The following is an 18,573-nucleotide window of genomic DNA, read 5'->3' as shown; positions in this document are numbered from 1 at the left end:
CACCTCTGTGCATGGAGGAACACACCTGAGACCCAAAGATAATTTGCTGAGACCGGCATGCAGTGGTTCCTTAAACAGAATACTTGTTCGCAGGCTGCAGGTAAAGCAAACCAGTCGGTGAACTGACTCTCGCTTTCACTTCCTCAGTGGGATGGGCCACACACACACAAAGCCAAAGTCACGATCACGTTATTGTGGGCTCAATCATTAAGCGGAGATTGTGAAACAGAATGAGATGATTGACAACCAAAAAGGCCAGAGGGAAGTTGATGGCGACTGCCGGCAGAGTTCACCAGGTGGCTGATGCTTTGATGCGGTGGTCTTGAATGGAAGCTGGCATGATGAGTCCCTTTAAACGCTGGCTGCTGGTGTCTCTGTTACTGATCTCCACTTTGGTGAGACCTGCCATCTCTTGTCACGTTATTGAGAGCTGTGGTGTAATGTAACCTTCTCTTGTGGGTGACGGCACTTTGTTCTATTTTAGATAATTACTAGACCAAGTGGACCCGATGGGCCCAAACCTGCATTGGTGCAGCACCCTCTCCCCCCCCCCCCACCCCCTCCCCCTCCCCTCCCCCCTTCCCCCCACCTCCCACCCCTCTCCTCCCACCACTCCCCCTTCCCCCCACCCCTTCCCCCCCACTCGATCCCCTTCAAGCCCCCTTCCCCCCAACTCCAACCCCCTCAACCCCCCTTATCCTCCCTCCTCCCGCCTCTCTCCACCCCCTCCCTCCCTCCCTCCCTCCCCAGGAGATAGATTTAAACTTTAAAATGTGAATAACTTAAAAAATATAACACCGATTTCAATGAAACTTCTTCCATTCGTACCAAAGGGACGACGGTGAGCAAGGTGGGCCGAAAATTGTTGCGCTATCGTGTACCGTTCAGGAACAAACAAACAAACGAGTGTTTTAATATATAGATTATTTTAGGGGGGGGGGGGGGAGATGAAATTAATGTTTTTTTTATTCCCCAGAAAAGAGATGGTGTGAGTGTAGCACCACAGAGAGGGAGCAAAGACAAGATGGTGTGATAGTGTATGGTGAGGGTTACAGAGAAGGTGGTGTAGAGGGGATAGCGTTACAGTGAGTGAATGGTAACAGTGAGCTGGAGTTACGGTGAAGGATGTTTTAACCAAAGGAGAGATTACAGTAGGTTGGGAGGGAGTTGACAGGGACCTGGGTGGCACGGTGGCGCAGCGGTAGAGTTGCTGCCTTACAGCGAATGCCGCGCCGGAGACTCAGGTTCGATCCTGACTACGGGCGCCGTCTGTACGGAGTTTGTACGTTCTCCCCGTGACCTGCGTGGGTTTTCTCCGAGATCTTCGGTTTCCTCCCACACTCCAAAGACGTACAGGTATGTAGGTTAATTGGCTGGGCAAATGTAAAAAAAAAAAATGTCCCTAGTGTGTGTAGGATAGTGTTAATGTGCGGGGATCGCTGGGCGGCACGGACCCGGTGGGCCGAAGGGCCTGTTTCCGCGCTGAGTGTTAGAGTGTGCAGGAGGGAACCACAGAGGCTGGTTTATACTGAAGACAGAGCCTCAAAGATAAACACAAAATGCTGGAGTCACTCAGCGGGTCAGGCAGCATTCACTGGAGAGAAGGAATGGGTGACGTTTTGGGTCGAGACCCTTCTTCAGACTGATGTCAGGGAGATGCGTAGATAAGGAAGTGTAAGGTGTGAAAACAGGACAAAGGGAACGGGATCAAGGGACATGTAGAATAGGTCATTGTTAGCTGGGAGAAGGTAACAACAACAACACAAACAGAGATAAAATGTAAATGTCAATGCAAAGCAGCGATACAATGTAGTCAGAGACAGTAAGACTGGTCAGGGAACTGGGAAAGGGGAGGGATGGAGAGGGAGGGAAAGCAAGTGTTACTTGAAGTTAGAGAAGTCAATGTTCATACCGCTGGGGTGTAAGCTGCCCAAGCGAAATATGAGGTGCTGTTCCTCCAATTTGCGCTGGGCCTCACTCTGACATTGGAGGAGGCCCAGGACGGAAAGGTCAGTGTGGGAATGGGAGGGGGAGTTGAAGTGCTGAGCCACCGGGAGATCAGGCAGGTCTAGGCGGACTGAGCGGAGGTGTTCAGCGAAACGATCGCCGAGCCTGCGCTTGGTCTCGCCGATGTACGGGAGTCCACACCTGGAACAGCGGATACAGTAGATGAGGTTGGAGGAGGTGCAAGTGTTACAGTGATGGGGCTGTTAAAATGCAAGTGTCAGGAGAGGGGGTATGTAGAGTGAGGCCTTGCCTCACTGAGGGGGTTTCTTACATCGACGGAGGGGTGGGGGGGAACAGAGTGAGGGAGTGATAAGGTAAAACAAGTGTCACCTCATGCAGTGCACAGAATGCAGAGAGCTGTGGAGAGATCATGCTGTGGGCGGCACGGTGGTGCAGTGGTAGAGTTGCTGTGTGTGCTGCCTCACAGCGCCAGGGACCCGGGTTCCATCCCGACTCTGGGTGCCGTCTGTACGGAGTCTGTACCTTCTCCCCGTGACCTGCGTGGGTTTCCTCCCACACTCCAAAGACGTGCAGGTTTGTAGGTTAATTGGCTTGGTATAAATGTAAATTATCCCTAGTGTGTGTAGGATAGTGTTAGTGTGCGGGGATCGCTGGTCGGTAGGGTGGAAAATAGGAGAGGGGGTGAAAATAATGAAGGAAGTTTCTGTGATAAGATGGAGTCCAAAGTTAATCTCTTTAGGCACTGCGGGAGAGAAGGAATTGAACGCTAGTTAATCATTCCCGATCTGCCTGAAGAAATGTAAATAGAGGATATTTCTATGTCTGAGGGAGGGTCTTGACCCGAAACGTCACCCATTCCTTCTCCCCAGAGATGCTGCCTGTCCCGCTGAGTTACTCCAGCATTTTGTGTCTACCTTCGAGGAAAAAAAGACATATTTTTGTTGCAAATCGCAGGACATTCCAATGAAGATTTTATTGTTTTTAATGTTGTCCCGATTGCAAAGGGGAAAATGAAACAGACACTGGGACACACACACACAGCAGGAACCCAGAGAATGCAATGTGATTCCCCCCCCTACATCAAAAATCTTCTCACCCACCTCTCTAACTCCAGGTCCCTCAGGTCGGCCAACTTGGGGCTACTCACTATCCTGCGGTCTAGGCTTAAGTTCAGGGGTGACCGCGCTTTTGCGGTTGCAGCTCCTAGACTGTGGAACGGCATCCCTCTCCCCATCAGAACTGCCCCCTCCATCGACTCCTTTAAGTCCAGGCTCAAAACCTATTTCTACTCCCTAGCGTTTGAGGCTCATTGAGGAGGCGCTGTGAACTGTTTTGTATGTGCTGTTATGTTTGTGTGCTACTGTATGTTTCATTTTTTTTCCTTAGTACCTAATCAGATGTACAGCACTTTGGTCAACGTGGGTTGTTTTTAAATGTGCTATACAAATAAAATTGACTTGACTTGACTTGATAACAAGCAGCAAATCTGTTTTGTGTGGGAAGGAACTGCAGATGCTGGTTTATACCGAAGATAAGACACAAAGTGCTGGAGTAGCTCAGCGGGTCAGGCAGCATCTCTGGAGAAAGAAAGATGGGTGGCAATTGGGATCGGAACCCTTCTTCAAGCTAATCTGTTTTGGCTTGGCTGAGCGAGCCGGGATGCAGGCAGAATCACCCAACGCAACTTTAAGATTGCACCAAGGGATCTACAACGTCCAACGACCAGAGGTGTCAGGGGTTACAGGGAGAAGGCAGACGGGGTCTCAAGTCAATTTCTCATCTGAGAGAGAGAGAGAGAGAGAGCAGAAATTAGCAGAAGATAGACACAAAAAGCTGGAGTAACTCAGCAGGGTAGGCAGCATCTCTGGAGAGAAGGAATGGGTGACGTTTCGGGTCAAGACCCTTCTTCAGAATGGATTTAGCGGTCAACCTTCTGTGGTGGGACCAACTTGATGTCCTCCTGAAAAGGTAACAACCTGCTGGAGTCATCACTCAGCAGAGCACTCAAGCACTTTAGCCACGGAGTTACTCCAGAGCTTTGTGTCTTTTTAAAATATAAACCAGCACTTACAGTTCCTTGTTTCACCTGGGGGAATTTGGAGTCGGGAGGGTGGGAGATGAGTGGAAGGACGAGGGAAAGGTTCAGTGTGAGGGGACAGTGGGTGATTTTTGGGCTGCAATGTTCATTATCGTCTTCAGGTCATAAGTGATGGGAGCAGAATGAGGCCTTTCGGCCCATCGAGTCTACTCCGCCATTCAATCATGGCTGATCTATCTCTCCCTCCTAACCCCATTCTCCTGCCTTCTCCCCACAGGTTTGTAGATTAATTGGCTTCGGCAAAATTGTAAATTGTCCCGTGTGTGTGTGTGTGTAGGATAGTGTTAGTGTGCGGGGATCGCAGGTCAGGGCGGACTCAGTGGGCCGAAGGGCCTGTTTCCACGCTGTATCTCTAAACTAAACTAAAATACTCCGTTGATATGATATCAAGGATCATTATGGAATTTTCTCACAAATTATGTTTCTTTCTTCAACAGGAAATTGCTTGCAGTCAAAATGGCACAGGTAGGAACCACAGTTCTTAAATCCAATGAATTCTTATGAATCCAATTCCATGTGCTGGACTGTGCAGCTGAATTGAAAATAGAAATTGTAGGAAGGGAAATAGAGTCAACATTTCAGGCATTTGGGCTGCACGGTGGCGCAGCGGTAGAGTTGTTGCCTTACAGCGCCAGAGACCCGGGTTCGATCCTGACTACGGGCGCTGTCTGTACGGAGTTTGTACGTTCTCCCTGTGACCTGCGTGGGTTTTCTCCGAGATCTCCAGTTTCTTTCCCACACTCCAAAGACGTCCAGGTTTTGTAGGTTAATTGGCTTGGTATAAATGTAAAACGATTGTCTCGAGTGTGTGTAGGATAGTGTTAGTGTGCGGGGATCGCTGGTCGGCGCGGACTCGGTGGGCCTGTTTCCTCGCGGCATCTCTAAACTAAACAAAAGTCTAAACTAAAAGAAGGTGAGGAAAATTATTTCCCGACCAAAGGGAGGCAGGGCTCCAGAATTCATGACTAGAAAGGGTGGTAGAGGCAACAAGCCATTGCCATATCTAAAAAGCTACAAATAACAAATGTCCAGCTCTAACCTACAAGGCACTGGAGTTTAGGAATAGATCGGGTAGACGCACAGAGTCTCTTGCCCAGAGTAGGGGAATCGAGGACATAGGTTCAAGGTGAAGGGGAAAAGATGTAATAGGTTTAATAAGCACACCTGGAGTACTGTGTGCAGTTTTAGTCTCCAAATTTGAGGAAGGACATTCTTGCTATTGAGGAAGTGCAGCGTAGGTTCACCAGGTTAATTCCCGGAATGGCGGGATTGTCGTATGTTGAAAGACTGGAGCGACTGGGCTTGAATACACTGGAATTTAGAAGGATGAGAGGGGATCTTATAGAAACATATAAGATTATTAACGGATTGGACACGCTAGAGGCAGGAAACATGTTCCCAATGTTGGGGGAGTCCAGAACCTGGGGCCACAGTTTAAGAATAAGGGGTAGGCCATTTAGAATGGAGATGAGGAAAACCTTTTTCAGTCAGAGAGTTGTAAATCTGTGGAATTTTCTGCCTCAGAAGGCAGTGGAGGCCAATTCTGTGGATGCATTCAAGAGAGAGTTGGATAGAGCTCTTAATGATAGCAGAGGCAGGGGGTATGGGGAGAGGGCAGGAACGGGGTACTGATTGTGGATGATCAGCCATGATCACATTGAATGGCGGTGCTGGCTCGAAGGGCCGAATGGCGTACTCCTGCACCTATAGTCTATTGTCTATTGAATCTGTGCGGGTAACTTGTTCACACAGGGGTTGGTGGGTGTTTATGGAACAAGCTGCCAGAGGAGGTAGTTGAGGCTGGGACTATCCCAACGTTTAGACAGGTACATGGATAGGACAGGTTTGGAGGGATATGGGCCAAACGCAGGCAGGTGGGACTAGTGTAGCTGGGACATGTTGGCCGGTGTGGGCAAGTTGGGCCGCAGGGCCGGTCTCCACACTGTATCACTCTATGACTCTAAGATGGGGGGGGGTTGGTAATCTAAACACCCATTTTAGGAAGTGTGGATAAGATGGATCACGTGACCCACTTCTCGTCCATAAATCTCTACAGACCCATGATCTACGAAAGAGTAAACAAAGAGCAGGAAGAACAGTGACTAAAAAAAACACTTGTTGGAAAGGAAGGGATTTTTTTCAATGCATCGACCTTCGACTGCTAAGCTGATAATTATGTAAATATGAGTGTGCTGGGGGAAATCATAACATTTGAAATGCGGCCAACTCACCTTTGTCCCTTTACCACGTTCCACAGATCTGCCCTTCAGTTGTCCTTCCCTCATTGCACCACTAAAGGCCATGTCGCGAACGTTTGATCTCTCAGCCACACAGTCCCAGCACTCCATTTCCCCCTGGGCTCCTGCAATCTATGCTTCCCCACAAGCACATCAACATTCCCCTTCCACTTACCCAGGTTGAGGAGTCATGTGCCGTGACCGGTTGACATTCCAACGCATCTTAAGGTTGCTCCGCCAAATTAGAGTACCAAGCGGAGATTTCGTCACAGAAGGTCATAAGGTCATGAGTGATAGGGGCAGAATTAGGCCATTTGGCCCATCGAGGCTACTCCGCCATTCCATCATGGCTGATCTATCTCTCCCTCCCAACCCCTTCCCCCTGCCTTCTCCCCGTAACCCCTGACACCCGTACTAATCAAAAGAATCTATCTACCTCTGCCTTAAAATATATCCACTGACTTGGCCTCCACAGCCTTCTGTGGCAAAGAATTCCACAGATTCGCCACCCTCTGACTAAAGAAGTTCCTCCTCACCTCCTTCCTAAAAGAACGTCCTTTAATTCTGAGGCTGTGACCTCTAGTCCCAGACTCTGCCACTAGTGGAAACATCCTCTCCACATCCACTCTATCCAGGCCTTTCGCTATTTCCCCAATGCTCCTGCAATGTATGCTTCCTCAAAAGCCCATCAACATTCCCGTTCCGTTCTTTAGCCACTTATCCAGGTTAAGGAGTAACGTACAGTTAGGGTTGACAACTGTCCCGTATTAGCCGGGACATTCTGTATTTTGGGCTACGTTTGTTTGTCCTGTAGGGGACTGCCCATGTCCCGTATTTGTAGGGTTGCCAACTTCCTCACTCCCAAATAAGGGACAAAGCGTGACGTCGCCGCCCCGCGCCCCACGTGACCTCACCCAGCCAATGGCCACGTGCTCCCGCTCCACCAATGGCGGCCGCCCGGGCCGGGAGCACGTGGCCGCTGGCTGGGTGAGGTCACGTGGGGGCGCGGGGTGGCGACGTCACCCTCTGTCCCGTATTTGGGAGTGAGGAAGTTGGCAACCCTACGTACAGTAACCAGCTGACATTCCAACCTATCTGCAGGTTGTGGCAGGAAATCAGAGCACCAAGCGGAAACCTACCCAGTCACAGAGAGAAAGTGTACACAGACAGAACCTGAGATCAGGAATGAATTGTTTGAGAGGCAATGTCACTAACTCCTTGATTTTTAGTTTCATTCAGAGATACAGCGCGGAAGCAGCACATCATTTTTTATATAAACTAGACCAAGTGGACCCAAAGCACTCCTGCATTGGTGTAGCACCCTCTCCTCCCTCCCGGTGGGCCGAAGGGCCTGTTTCCGCCCCGTATCTCTAAGCTAAGCTGAACTGAAATTGTCGCAGTGTTCTGTACCCCACGCCCCTGTGGGGATGAAGGGGGTTTCACTTGGCCTATCCCTTGAACTCTCTTTCCATGGCCATTGAAGTGAACCCATAATGCAAGCAGCCCCCCACTAACTAACCCCCTCCCCTTCCCCCTCTGCCTCTCTCGTAACAGACCTCTCTCCAGTGACTGGACTGTCTGTGGTGAACAGGACAACACGGTCGTTGTGGATTGAATGGACGCCACCGACTGACCGAAGAGCCTCTAATTACACCTACAACGTCACAGTCACTAATGTTGCCGGCGGTGCTGGTTGGACCAATATCACGAGTAAAGACGAGACAGCGTTCACAGCGACAGGGCTGCATCCTGGGGATCAATACCAGCTGTCGGTGCAGTCAGTCACACCTGAGGACACACTGAGCACACCTGAGGAGGTGACAAACACCACAAGTAAGTATAAGAAAATAACTGCAGATGCTGGTACAAATCGAAGGTATTTACTCACAAAATGCTGGAGTAACTCAGCAGGTCAGACAGCATCACAGGAGAGAAGGAATGGGTGACGTTTCGGGTCGAGACCCTTCTTCAGACTGATGTCAGAGGGGCGGGACAAAGGAAGAATATAGGTGGAGACAGGAAGATAGAGGGAGATCTGGGAAGGAGGAGGGGAAGAGAGGGACAGAGGAACTATCTAAAGTTGAAGAAGTCGATGTTCATACCGCCGGGCTGCAAGCTGCCCAAGAGAAATATGAGGTGCTGCTCCTCCAATTTCCGGTGGGCCTCACTATGGCACTGGAGGAGGCCCATGACAGAAAGGTCAGGCTGGGAATGGGAGGGGGAGTTGGTGCTCGGCCACCGGGAGACCAGTTTGGCCAACGCGGACCGAGCGCAGGTGTTGAGCGAAGCGATCACCGAGCCTGCGCTTGGTTTCGCCGATGTAAATAAGTTGACATTTGGAGCAGCGGATGCAATAGATGAGGTTGGAGGAGGTGCAGGTGAACCTCTGTCTCACCTGGAAAGTAACTCCTGAAGTAACTCCACAAGTAAGTAACTCCTGAAGAGACAGTAACTGCTCCAATGCCCCCCTCAGTTCCACGTCCATTGCAGAAGATATTTGCATCAACCTGACTGTAGTAGTTTGCAATTCCCAGGCAGCACTTTGACGGTTCCGAATGAAACCAGCATTTTATTCAGCATTAAGATCCAGAGCCATCTTTAACAGAGTCTACATTTAAAAGCACACTCACACAGAGCTGCAGTCACCCAATGCACCCAGTTGTTTTTAGACACACAATGCTGGAGTAACTCAGCGGCTCAGGCAGCATAGAAACACAGAAAAATAGAAAATAGGTGCTGGAGGAGGCTATTTGGCCCTTCGTGCCAGCACCGCCATTCATTGTGATCACGGCTGATCATCCACAATCAATAACCTGTGCCTGCCTTCTCCCCATATCCCTTGATTCCACTAGCCCCTAGAGCTCTATCTAACTCTCTTTTAAATTCATCCAGTGAATTGGCCTCCACCGCCTTCTACATAGAAACATATAAAATAGGTGCAGGAGTAGGCCATTCGGTCATTCGAGCCTGCACCGCCATTCAATATGATCATGGCTGATCATCAAACTCAGTATCCCGTACCTGCCTTCTCTCCATACCCCCTGATCCCTTTAGCCACAAAAGGCCACATCTAACTCCCTCTTAAATATAGCCAATGAACTGGCCTCAACTACCTTCTGTGGCAGAGAATTCCACAGATTCACCACTCTCTGTGTGAAAAAAAACTTTCTCATCTCGGTCCTAAAAGACTTCCCCCTTATCCTTAAACTGTGACCCCTTGTTCTGGACTTCCCCAACATCGAGAACAATCTTCCTGCATCTAGACTGTCCAACCCCTTAACCTCACATTTATCCACATTATAGTGCATTTGCCATGCATTTGCCCACTCACCTAACCTATCCAAGTCACGTTGCAGCCTCCTAGCATCCTCCTCACAGCTAACACTGCCCCCCAGCTTCGTGTCATACACAAACTTGGAGATGTTGCATTCAATTCCCTTGTCCAAATCATTAATATATATCTGTGGCAGAGAATTCCACAAATTCACAACTCTCTGGGTCAAAAACTTTCTTCTCACCTTCTCACCTCAGTTTCTTATCACTTCAGTTTTAAATGGACAGCATCTCTGAAGAAAAATAACAGGTGACGTTTCGAGTCGAGACCGTTCTTCCTTCATCCATTTAGATTTCGATTTTTTAGATTTAGATTTAGAGATACAGCTTTGGTAAAATTGTGAATTGTCCTTAGTGTGTAGAATAGCGTTAGTGTGCTGGGATTGCTGGTCAGCATGGACTCAGTGGGCTGAAGGGCCTGTTTCTGTGAAGTATCTCTTGAACTCTAAAACATCTAAAGCTGCAGATGTTGGAATCCAGAGCAAAATACAGAGTGCTGGAGGAACTCAATGGGTGAGGGAGCTTCTGTGGAGGGAATGGACAATCAATGTTATGGGTCTGGATCCTTCTTCAAACATTAATCGGAAGAAGAATCCCCACCTTAAATATTGTGTGTCCATTTCCTCTCCGCAGATGCTGCCTGACCCATTGGGTTCTTCCAGCAGGAGATAGACACAAAAAGGTGGAGTAACTCAGCGAGTCAGACAGCACCTCTGGAGAAAAGGAATAGGTGACATTTCGGGTCGAGACCCAACCTGAAACGTCACCTATTCCTTCTCCCCAGAGATGCTGCCTGACCCACTGAGTTACTCCAGCACTTTGTGTCTATCTTCGCTTTAAACCAGCACCTGCAGTTCCTTCCTACACATGTTGCTTTGAATTGTCTTCATTGTTTTTTAATAAGGTGGTAAGTTTTTTTCCCACTGATGGCGGAGTCACTGATAATCCAGACCAGTCAGCCAATGTTCACCACACGTGTTGTGCTGGACACACGGCTCAAGGGCACTCGAGATTCATGGGTGCCTCACACAATCTAACCCTCCCTCTGCCTCTCTCGTAACAGACCCCTCTCCAGTGACTGGACTGTCTGTGGTGAACAGGACAACACGGTCGTTGAGGATTGAATGGACGCCACCGACTGACACAAGATTCTCGGATTACACCTACAAGATTACAGTCACTAATGTTACCGGCGGTGCTGGTTGGACCAATATCACGAGTAAAGGCGAGATAACGTTCACAGTGACAGGGCTGAATCCTGGGGATCAATACCATCTGTCGGTGCAGTCTGTCACACCTGAGGACACACTGAGCACACCTGAGGAGGTGACAAACACCACAAGTAAGTAACTGCTGAAGTGACAGTAACTGCTCCAATGCCCCCCTCAGTAATTGGGTCCATGACCAGAAGGTACAGAAGTGTGAAAACGCACACCTCCAGATTCAGGAACAGTTTCTTCCCAGCTGTTACCAGGCAACCGAACCATCCTACCACAACCTGAGAACAGTGCTGAACTACTACCTACCTCTTTGATGCCCCTCGGACTATCCTTGATCGGACTTTGCTGGCTTTACCTTGCACTGAACGCTATTCCCTTATCATGTATCTTTACACTGTAAATGGATCGATTGTAATCATGTGTTGTCTTTCTGCTGACTGGATAGCCCACACGGCAGCATGGTGGTGCAGCGGTAGAGTTGTTGCCTTCCAGCGATTACAGTGACCTGCATGGGTTTTCTCCGAGATCTTCGGTTTCCTCCTGCACTCCAAAGACGTGCAGGTTTCCAGATTAATTGGCTTGGTATCAATGTAAAATTGTCCCTCGTGTGTGTAAGATGGTGTTAGTGTGCGGGGATTGCTAGTCGGTGCAGACTCGGTGGGCCGAAGGGCCTGTTTCCACGCTGTACTTCTAAAACTAAAACAAACATATGCATTTCACTGTACCTCGGTACTCGTGACAATAACTAGACTGAAACTGAAAGAAGAGACATTTGCATTAAGTTGCCTGGAGTAGTTTGTGTTTATCAGGCTGGAGTTTTGTGATTCTGAATGAAACCAGCATTTCACTCTTGGTTTTAGACAATAGACAATAGACAATAGGTGCAGGAGGAGGCCATTCGGCCCTTCGAGCCAGCACCGCCATTCAATGTGATCACGGCTGATTATGTGATCACGGCTGATCATGTGATCGCGGCCGATCATGTGACCGCGGCCGATCATTGTGACCGCGGCCGATCATGCGATCGCGGCCAATCATGCGATCGCGGCTGATCATGTGACCGCGGCTGATCATGTAACCGCGGCTGATCATGTGATCACGGCTGATCATTGTCCTTCTGCTGCTGCACATTGGGTGGGGGCAAGGTGTGGAGGAGACCCCACCCAAATAAGGAAAGGGGGCCACACGAGTGGGAACACCCACGGGTAAAATGTTTGTCGACTCCTCGATACGACGCTAATGACTGAAGGTATCGCCTCCGAGAATGTCGGAAGAATGTTTGCACAGTTCTTGTTTTGTACACATGTTTTTATTCCGAATAGGTTTTTTTTTTGATTTTCAAAAAAAAATGCTGGTCATTTTAAGGCCAACAGGTAAAAACCACCTCTGGACACTCTCCAGAGCCAACACATCCTTCCTCAGATTATGGAGCCCAAAATTGCTCACGATACTCCAAATGCAGCCTGGCCAAGCCTCAGTACGAGACCCCTGCTTTATGTATTCTAGCCCTCTTGAAATAAGGTCATAGCTCATAAGTGATAGGAGTAGAATTAGGCCATTCGGCCCATCAAGTCTACTCCGCCATTCAATCATGGCTGATCTATCTCCCCCTCCTAACCCCATTCTCCCACCTTCTCCCCATAACCCCTGACACCTGTACTAATTAAAAATCTATCTATCTCTGCTTTAAAAATATCCACTGACCTGGCCTCCACAGCCTTCTGTGGCAAAGAATTCCACAGATTCACCACCCTCTGACTAAAGAAATTCCTCCTCGTCTGATTCCCAAAAGAATGTCCTTTAATTCTGAGGCTATGACCTCTGGTCCTGGACTCTCCCACTAGTGGAAACATCCTCTCCACATCCACTGTATCCAAGACTTTCACTATTCTGTAAGTTTCAATGAGGTCCACTCCTTCATTCTTCTAAACCCCATCGAGTACAGGCCCAGTGCCGACAAACCCTCATCATAGGTTAACCTACTTATTCCTGGGATCATTCTTGTAAAATTATTGTCATAAATAAATGCTGGCATTGTGTTTGCCCGAGTGAAATTTCATTCTTGGTTTTCCGCATCAATAATGAACATAAATACGCAACACTTTGAAGGCCAGGCTCCACTCACTGATAATCCAGACCAGTCAGCCAATGTTCACCACACGTGTTGTGCTGGACACACGGCTCAAGGGCACTCGAGATTCATGGGTGCCTCACACAATCTAACCCTCCCTCTGCCTCTCTCGTAACAGACCCCTCTCCAGTGACTGGACTGTATGTGGTGAACAGGACAACACGGTCATTAAGGATTGAATGGACGTCACCGACTGACACAAGAGCCTCTAATTACACCTACAAGATCACAGTCACTAATGTTACCGGCGGTGCTGGTTGGACCAATATCACGAGTAAAGGCGAGACAGCGTTCACAGCGACAGGGCTGCATCCTGGGGATCAATACCAGCTGTCGGTGCAGTCAGTCACACCTGAGGACACACTGAGCACACCTGAGGAGGTGACAAGCACCACAAGTAAGTACCTCCTGAAGAGACAGTAACTGCTCCAATGCCCCCCTCAGTACCGGCTCCTGCACCAGAAACAGGCGGCACTTACAGAATCCTGACCGCAGTAGTTCCTCTTTATCAGGCAGTAGTTTGGCAGTTCTGAATAAAAATAGTATTTCACACTTGGTTTTCTGCATCAATAATGAACATAAACGCATAGCATTTCCAGTTTGTACCTTCTCCCCGTGACCTGCATGGAAGGTTTTCTCTGAGATCTTCGGTTTCCTCCCACACTCCTAAAACATAGAGGTTTTGTAGGTTAATTGACTACTTGGTATAATTGTCCCTGGTGTGTGTAGGATAGTGTTAGTGTGCGGGGATCGCTGGTCGGCGTGGACTCGGTGGGCTGAAGGGCCTGTTTCCGTGCTGTATCTCCAAACTAAAATAACAAGTTAGTAACTTGCTGACGACACAGTAACTGCTCCAATGCCTCCCTCAGTACCGGCTCCACCACCAAAAGGTACAGAAGTTTGCACATTGTTCAACAAAATTGCACAGTCGTACAGTCGCTCAGTTTAGTAGGTTTAACGGGCTTGGTGTAAATGTAAATTGTCCCTTGTGTGTGTGGGATTGTGTTAGTGGGGATCGCTGGTCGGTGCGGACTCGGTGGGCCGAAGGGCCTGTTTCCGTGCTGTATCTCCAAACTAAACTAAAGAGAAATTAAAATAAATGTTTGAGCAATGAAGGAATCATGAAGGTAGGAACGGGTGGGTCAGGTCATAGGTTCACCAGTAACGCTTTAACACGCTGTGCAATTTTTATGGAATCAACAATTAATAGGAACTATCAACACCTCAACAATCTCTCAGTGTATGAAGGAACTGCAGATTCTGCTTTAAACCATAGACACAAAAAGCTGGAGTAACTCAGCGGGACAGGCAGCATCTCTGGAGAGAAGGAATTGGCGACGTTTCGGGTCGAGACCCTTCTTCCTTCATCCATTTAGCTTTGGTAAAACCTGCTGGTAGGAAATGCTGGTTGAAACCGAAGATAGACACAAAAAGCTGGAGTTACTCAGCAGGGACAGGCAGCATCTCTGGAGAGAAGGAATGGGTGACGTTTCAGGTTGAGACCCTTCTTCAGACTGGTTTAGGGATAAGGGATGTGAGAGATATAGACCATGATGTAGAGAGATAAAGAATAATGAATGAAAGTTTAAAAAGTAACGATGATAAAGGAAACAGGCCATTGTAAGCTACCTGACTATGTTTCACTGCGCTCCTGATTAATTTTACTGGACATGCTTTGTTATCATCTTCCCCTCAGTCAACAATGAACCGTTCTACATTTCCTTGACCGTCGTCCGCTTTGATCTGTTGTTTTCACACCTTACCCTTCCACATATCTCGATGTGTCTCCCTCTCCCCTGACTCTCAGTCTGAAGAAAGGTCGCAGTGGTATGAATATTGATTTTTCTAACTTCCAATAACCCCAGCATTCCCTCTCTCTCCATCCCTCCCCCCACCCAAGTCGCACCAGCTTCTCGTTCTCACCCAGCAAACAGCGAACAATGGCCTGTTTCCTTTATCTTGTTACTTTTTTTGCGTATCTTTCATTCATTTGTTCCAATTAATTCTGCATCACCGTCTATACCTCTCGTTTCGCTTTCCCCTGACTCTCAGTCTGAAGAAGGGTCTTGACCCGAAACATCACCCATTCCTTCTCTCCAGAGATGCTGCCCGTCCCGCTGAGTTACTCCAGCACTTTGTGTCCAACCACACAATTTGAGTTGGACACACAGCCCAAGAGCACTCAGGAAACAGGGTGCCTCACACAATCTCTGCCTCTCTCGTAACAGACCCCTCTCCAGTGACTGGACTGTCTGTGGTGAACAGGACGGCACAGTCGTTGTGGATTGAATGGACGCCACCGACTGACAGAAGAGCCTCTAATTACACCTACAACATCACAGTCACTAATATTGCCGGCGGTGCTGGTTGGACCAAGAACACGAGTAAAGGCGAGACAACGTTCACAGCGACAGGGCTGCATCCTGGGGATCAATACCAGCTGTCGGTGCAGTCAGTCACACCTGAGGACACACTGAGCACACCTGAGCAGGTGACAAACACCACAAGTAAGTAACTCCTGAAGAGACAGTAACTGCTCCAATGCCCCCCTCAGTACCGGCTCCAGCACCAGAAACAGGCGGCACTTACAGAATCCTGACCGCAGTAGTTCCTGTTTATCAGGCAGACACGCAATGCTGCAGTAACTCAGCGGGTCAGGCAGCATCTCGGGAGAGAAGGAATGGGTGACGTTTCGGGTCGCGACCCATTCCCTTCTCTCCCGAGATGCTGCGTGACCCGCTGAGTTACTCCAGCACTTTGTGTCTACCTTCGCCATTGGTGGAGCGGGAGCACATGGCCGCTGGCTGGGTGAGGTCACGTGGGGCGCGGGGCGGTGACGTCACTGCCCCGCGCCCAGCGGCCGCCATTGGTGGAGCGGGAGCACGTGGCCGCTGGCTGGGTGAGGTCACATGGGGCGCGGGGCGGTGACGTCACCTTGTCCCGTATTTGGGAGTGAGGAAGTTGGCAGCCCTAGTCCCAATACCAGAACCAGCTGGTACTCTCATAATCCTGTCACGTTTATCAGGCAGTAGATTAGTTTCGTGTAGAGATACAGCATGGAAACAGGCCCTTCAGCCCACCGAGTCCGCGCTGACCAGTGATCACCCGTACCCTAGTTCTATCCGACACACGGAACAGTTCACGGAAGCCAATTAACCCACCAGCCTGCACATCTTTGGAAACTGGAACACCCGGAGTAAACCCACGTGGTCACGGGGCTCCGTACAGACAGTACCGGTAGACAGGATGGAACCCGTGTCTCTGGCGCTGTGAGGCAGCAGCACTACCGCTGTGCCACCGCGCCGCCCCGTAGTTTGATATTTCTGAATAGAACCAGAATGTCACCCTTGGATTACTCCGTCAATTAGAGTAGGGATCGGCAACCTTGTTCAGCACAGGGGCCAGGACCCATGTCTGTGAGCGATGGCGGGCCACATCAATCGCCATCAATCTATATACTAAAACTCTCGTTTGTTTGTTTGTTTGTTCCTGAACTACAGCTAAAACGGTACACGATAGCGCGACAATTCTAGGCCCACCTCACTCACCGTCGTCCCTTTGGTGCTAATGGAAGAAGTTTCATTGAAATCAGTGTTATATTTTTTAAGTTATTCACATTTTAAAGTTTAAATCTATCTCCTAGGGAGAGAGGGGGGAGGTGGGAGGGAGGGGGGGAGATGGGAGGGAGGGGGAGAGGAAGGAGGGGGGGAGGGGGAGGGGAGGGAGGGGGGAGGGAGCATAAGGGGGGTTGGGGGGCTGGAGTGGGGGGGAGGTGTAGGGGGATGGGGAGGGGAGGTAATGAGGGGGGATGATGGAGGGAGGGGGAGAAGGGAGGATAAGGGGGGGTGTAGTGCGGGGGAGGGGTAGGGGGGAGGGAGATGGAGGGGGGAGGAGGGAGGATAAGGGGGGTTGAGGGGGGCGGACTGGGAGGAGGGGAGGGAGGGGGTGGAGGGTCCACTTGGGTGCAAGAGGTCCACGTGGTCTAGTAGTTAATAAATGGAGGTAATAATAATACATACTAACTAAATTTAGACTTATATTTATATGTGTAACACCGCTGTAACACCGCTGATACAAAAAAAAGTAAGAGAGAGGGAGAGAGTCATTTCCGCCACAGCTAACCGTAGTTGTGCCGCGCTCACGTCTGCGCTTGTTCTAGGATTCTAGACGACGGAAGTCCTAGATGAAGTCTGGATGACGGGAAACAAAATGGCGGAAGTGTACATGGTGGAAAAATAAATACGTCTGCGGGCGGGATGATTTCAGGGTTACGGGCCGGATTCGTGGGCCGTAGGTTGCCGACCTCTGAATTAGAGACTGCAAACGCACAACGTGTGCCAATAGAAACTACTCCCACTTATATCCGCCTATTTGAGACGCTGGGACTCCATTGTGTTTCTGCTGAAGAAGCTTGAGCAGAATCATCTGGACTTAAAGACCAAGTCACTCACATGCTGTAAGCTTTGTAGAGGTGAACCTGGGGACAATTCATCCACTGCCCAGGAAGATTGGCTGGAGGGGCACGCGACTGCAAGAGGGGCCAGATGGGTTGGCACTCAGAACTAGGGTTGCCAACTGTCCCGTATTAGCCAAGACATCCTGTATTTTGGGCTAAATTACTTTGTCCCGCACGGGACTGCCCTTGTCCGGTATTAGTAGGATTGCCAACTTCCTCACTCCCCAAATAAGGGACAAAGGGTGACCTCACCGCCCCACGTGGCCTCAACCAGCCAGCGGCCACGTGCTCCCGCTCCACCAATGGCGGCCGCCCGGGCCGGGAGCACGTGGCCGCTGGCTGGGTGAGGTCATGTAGGGCGCGAGGCAGTGATGTCACCTTGCCCCATATTTGGGAGTGAGGAAGTTGGCGACCCCCTACTTAGAACTGTTAAGGCCACAAGACAGCAGCAGCAGTTTTATAATCTGGGGAAGGTTCACAATTAACGAACTGTGTAGGAAATGCTGGTTGAAACCGAAGATAGACACAAAAAGCTGGAGTTACTCAGCAGGGCAGGCAGCATCTCTGGAGAGAAGGAATGGGTGACGTTTCAGGTTGAGACCCTTCTTCAGACTGGTTTAGGGATAAGGGATGTGAGAGATATAGACCATGATGTAGAGAGATAAAGAATAATGAATGAAAGTTTAAAAAGTAACGATGATAAAGGAAACAGGCCATTGTAAGCTACCTGACTATGTTTCACTGCGCTCCTGATTAATTTTACTGGACATGCTTTGTTATCATCTTCCCCTCAGCCAACAATGAACCGTTCTACATTTCCTTGACCGTCGTCCGCTTTGATCTGTTGTTTTCACACCTTACCCTTCCACATATCTCGATGTGTCTCCCTCTCCCCTGACTCTCAGTCTGAAGAAAGGTCGCAGTGGTATGAATATTGATTTTTCTAACTTCCAATAACCCCAGCATTCCCTCTCTCTCCATCCCTCCCCCCACCCAAGTCGCACCAGCTTCTCGTTCTCACCCAGCAAACAGCGAACAATGGCCTGTTTCCTTTATCTTGTTACTTTTTTTGCGTATCTTTCATTCATTTGTTCCAATTAATTCTGCATCACCGTCTATACCTCTCGTTT

At 49.4% G+C, this 18,573-nt stretch overlaps 1 protein-coding gene across 1 annotated transcript in view; it reads left to right on the top strand.

The window, feature by feature from the left end:
• Window positions 1-267: 267 nt before the first annotated feature.
• Window positions 268-18,573, top strand: part of LOC144611341 (receptor-type tyrosine-protein phosphatase H-like) — a 56,592-nt gene continuing 38,286 nt past the window's right edge. Inside the window, exons 1-6 of the mRNA XM_078430400.1 lie at window positions 268-395; window positions 4,504-4,531; window positions 7,858-8,136; window positions 10,700-10,978; window positions 13,106-13,384; window positions 15,216-15,494. Of these exons, the coding sequence (XP_078286526.1) occupies window positions 327-395; window positions 4,504-4,531; window positions 7,858-8,136; window positions 10,700-10,978; window positions 13,106-13,384; window positions 15,216-15,494 (1,213 nt within the window). The 5' untranslated portion in view covers window positions 268-326. The remainder of the gene's footprint in view (window positions 396-4,503; window positions 4,532-7,857; window positions 8,137-10,699; window positions 10,979-13,105; window positions 13,385-15,215; window positions 15,495-18,573) is intronic.

This window comes from Rhinoraja longicauda, chromosome 40 (assembly GCF_053455715.1).
Source record: "Rhinoraja longicauda isolate Sanriku21f chromosome 40, sRhiLon1.1, whole genome shotgun sequence".
In the NCBI taxonomy this organism is placed as follows: Eukaryota; Metazoa; Chordata; class Chondrichthyes; order Rajiformes; family Arhynchobatidae; genus Rhinoraja; species Rhinoraja longicauda.
The sequence above is the reverse complement of the archived record's forward strand: the minus strand, read 5'-3'. Positions and strand labels throughout refer to the sequence as shown.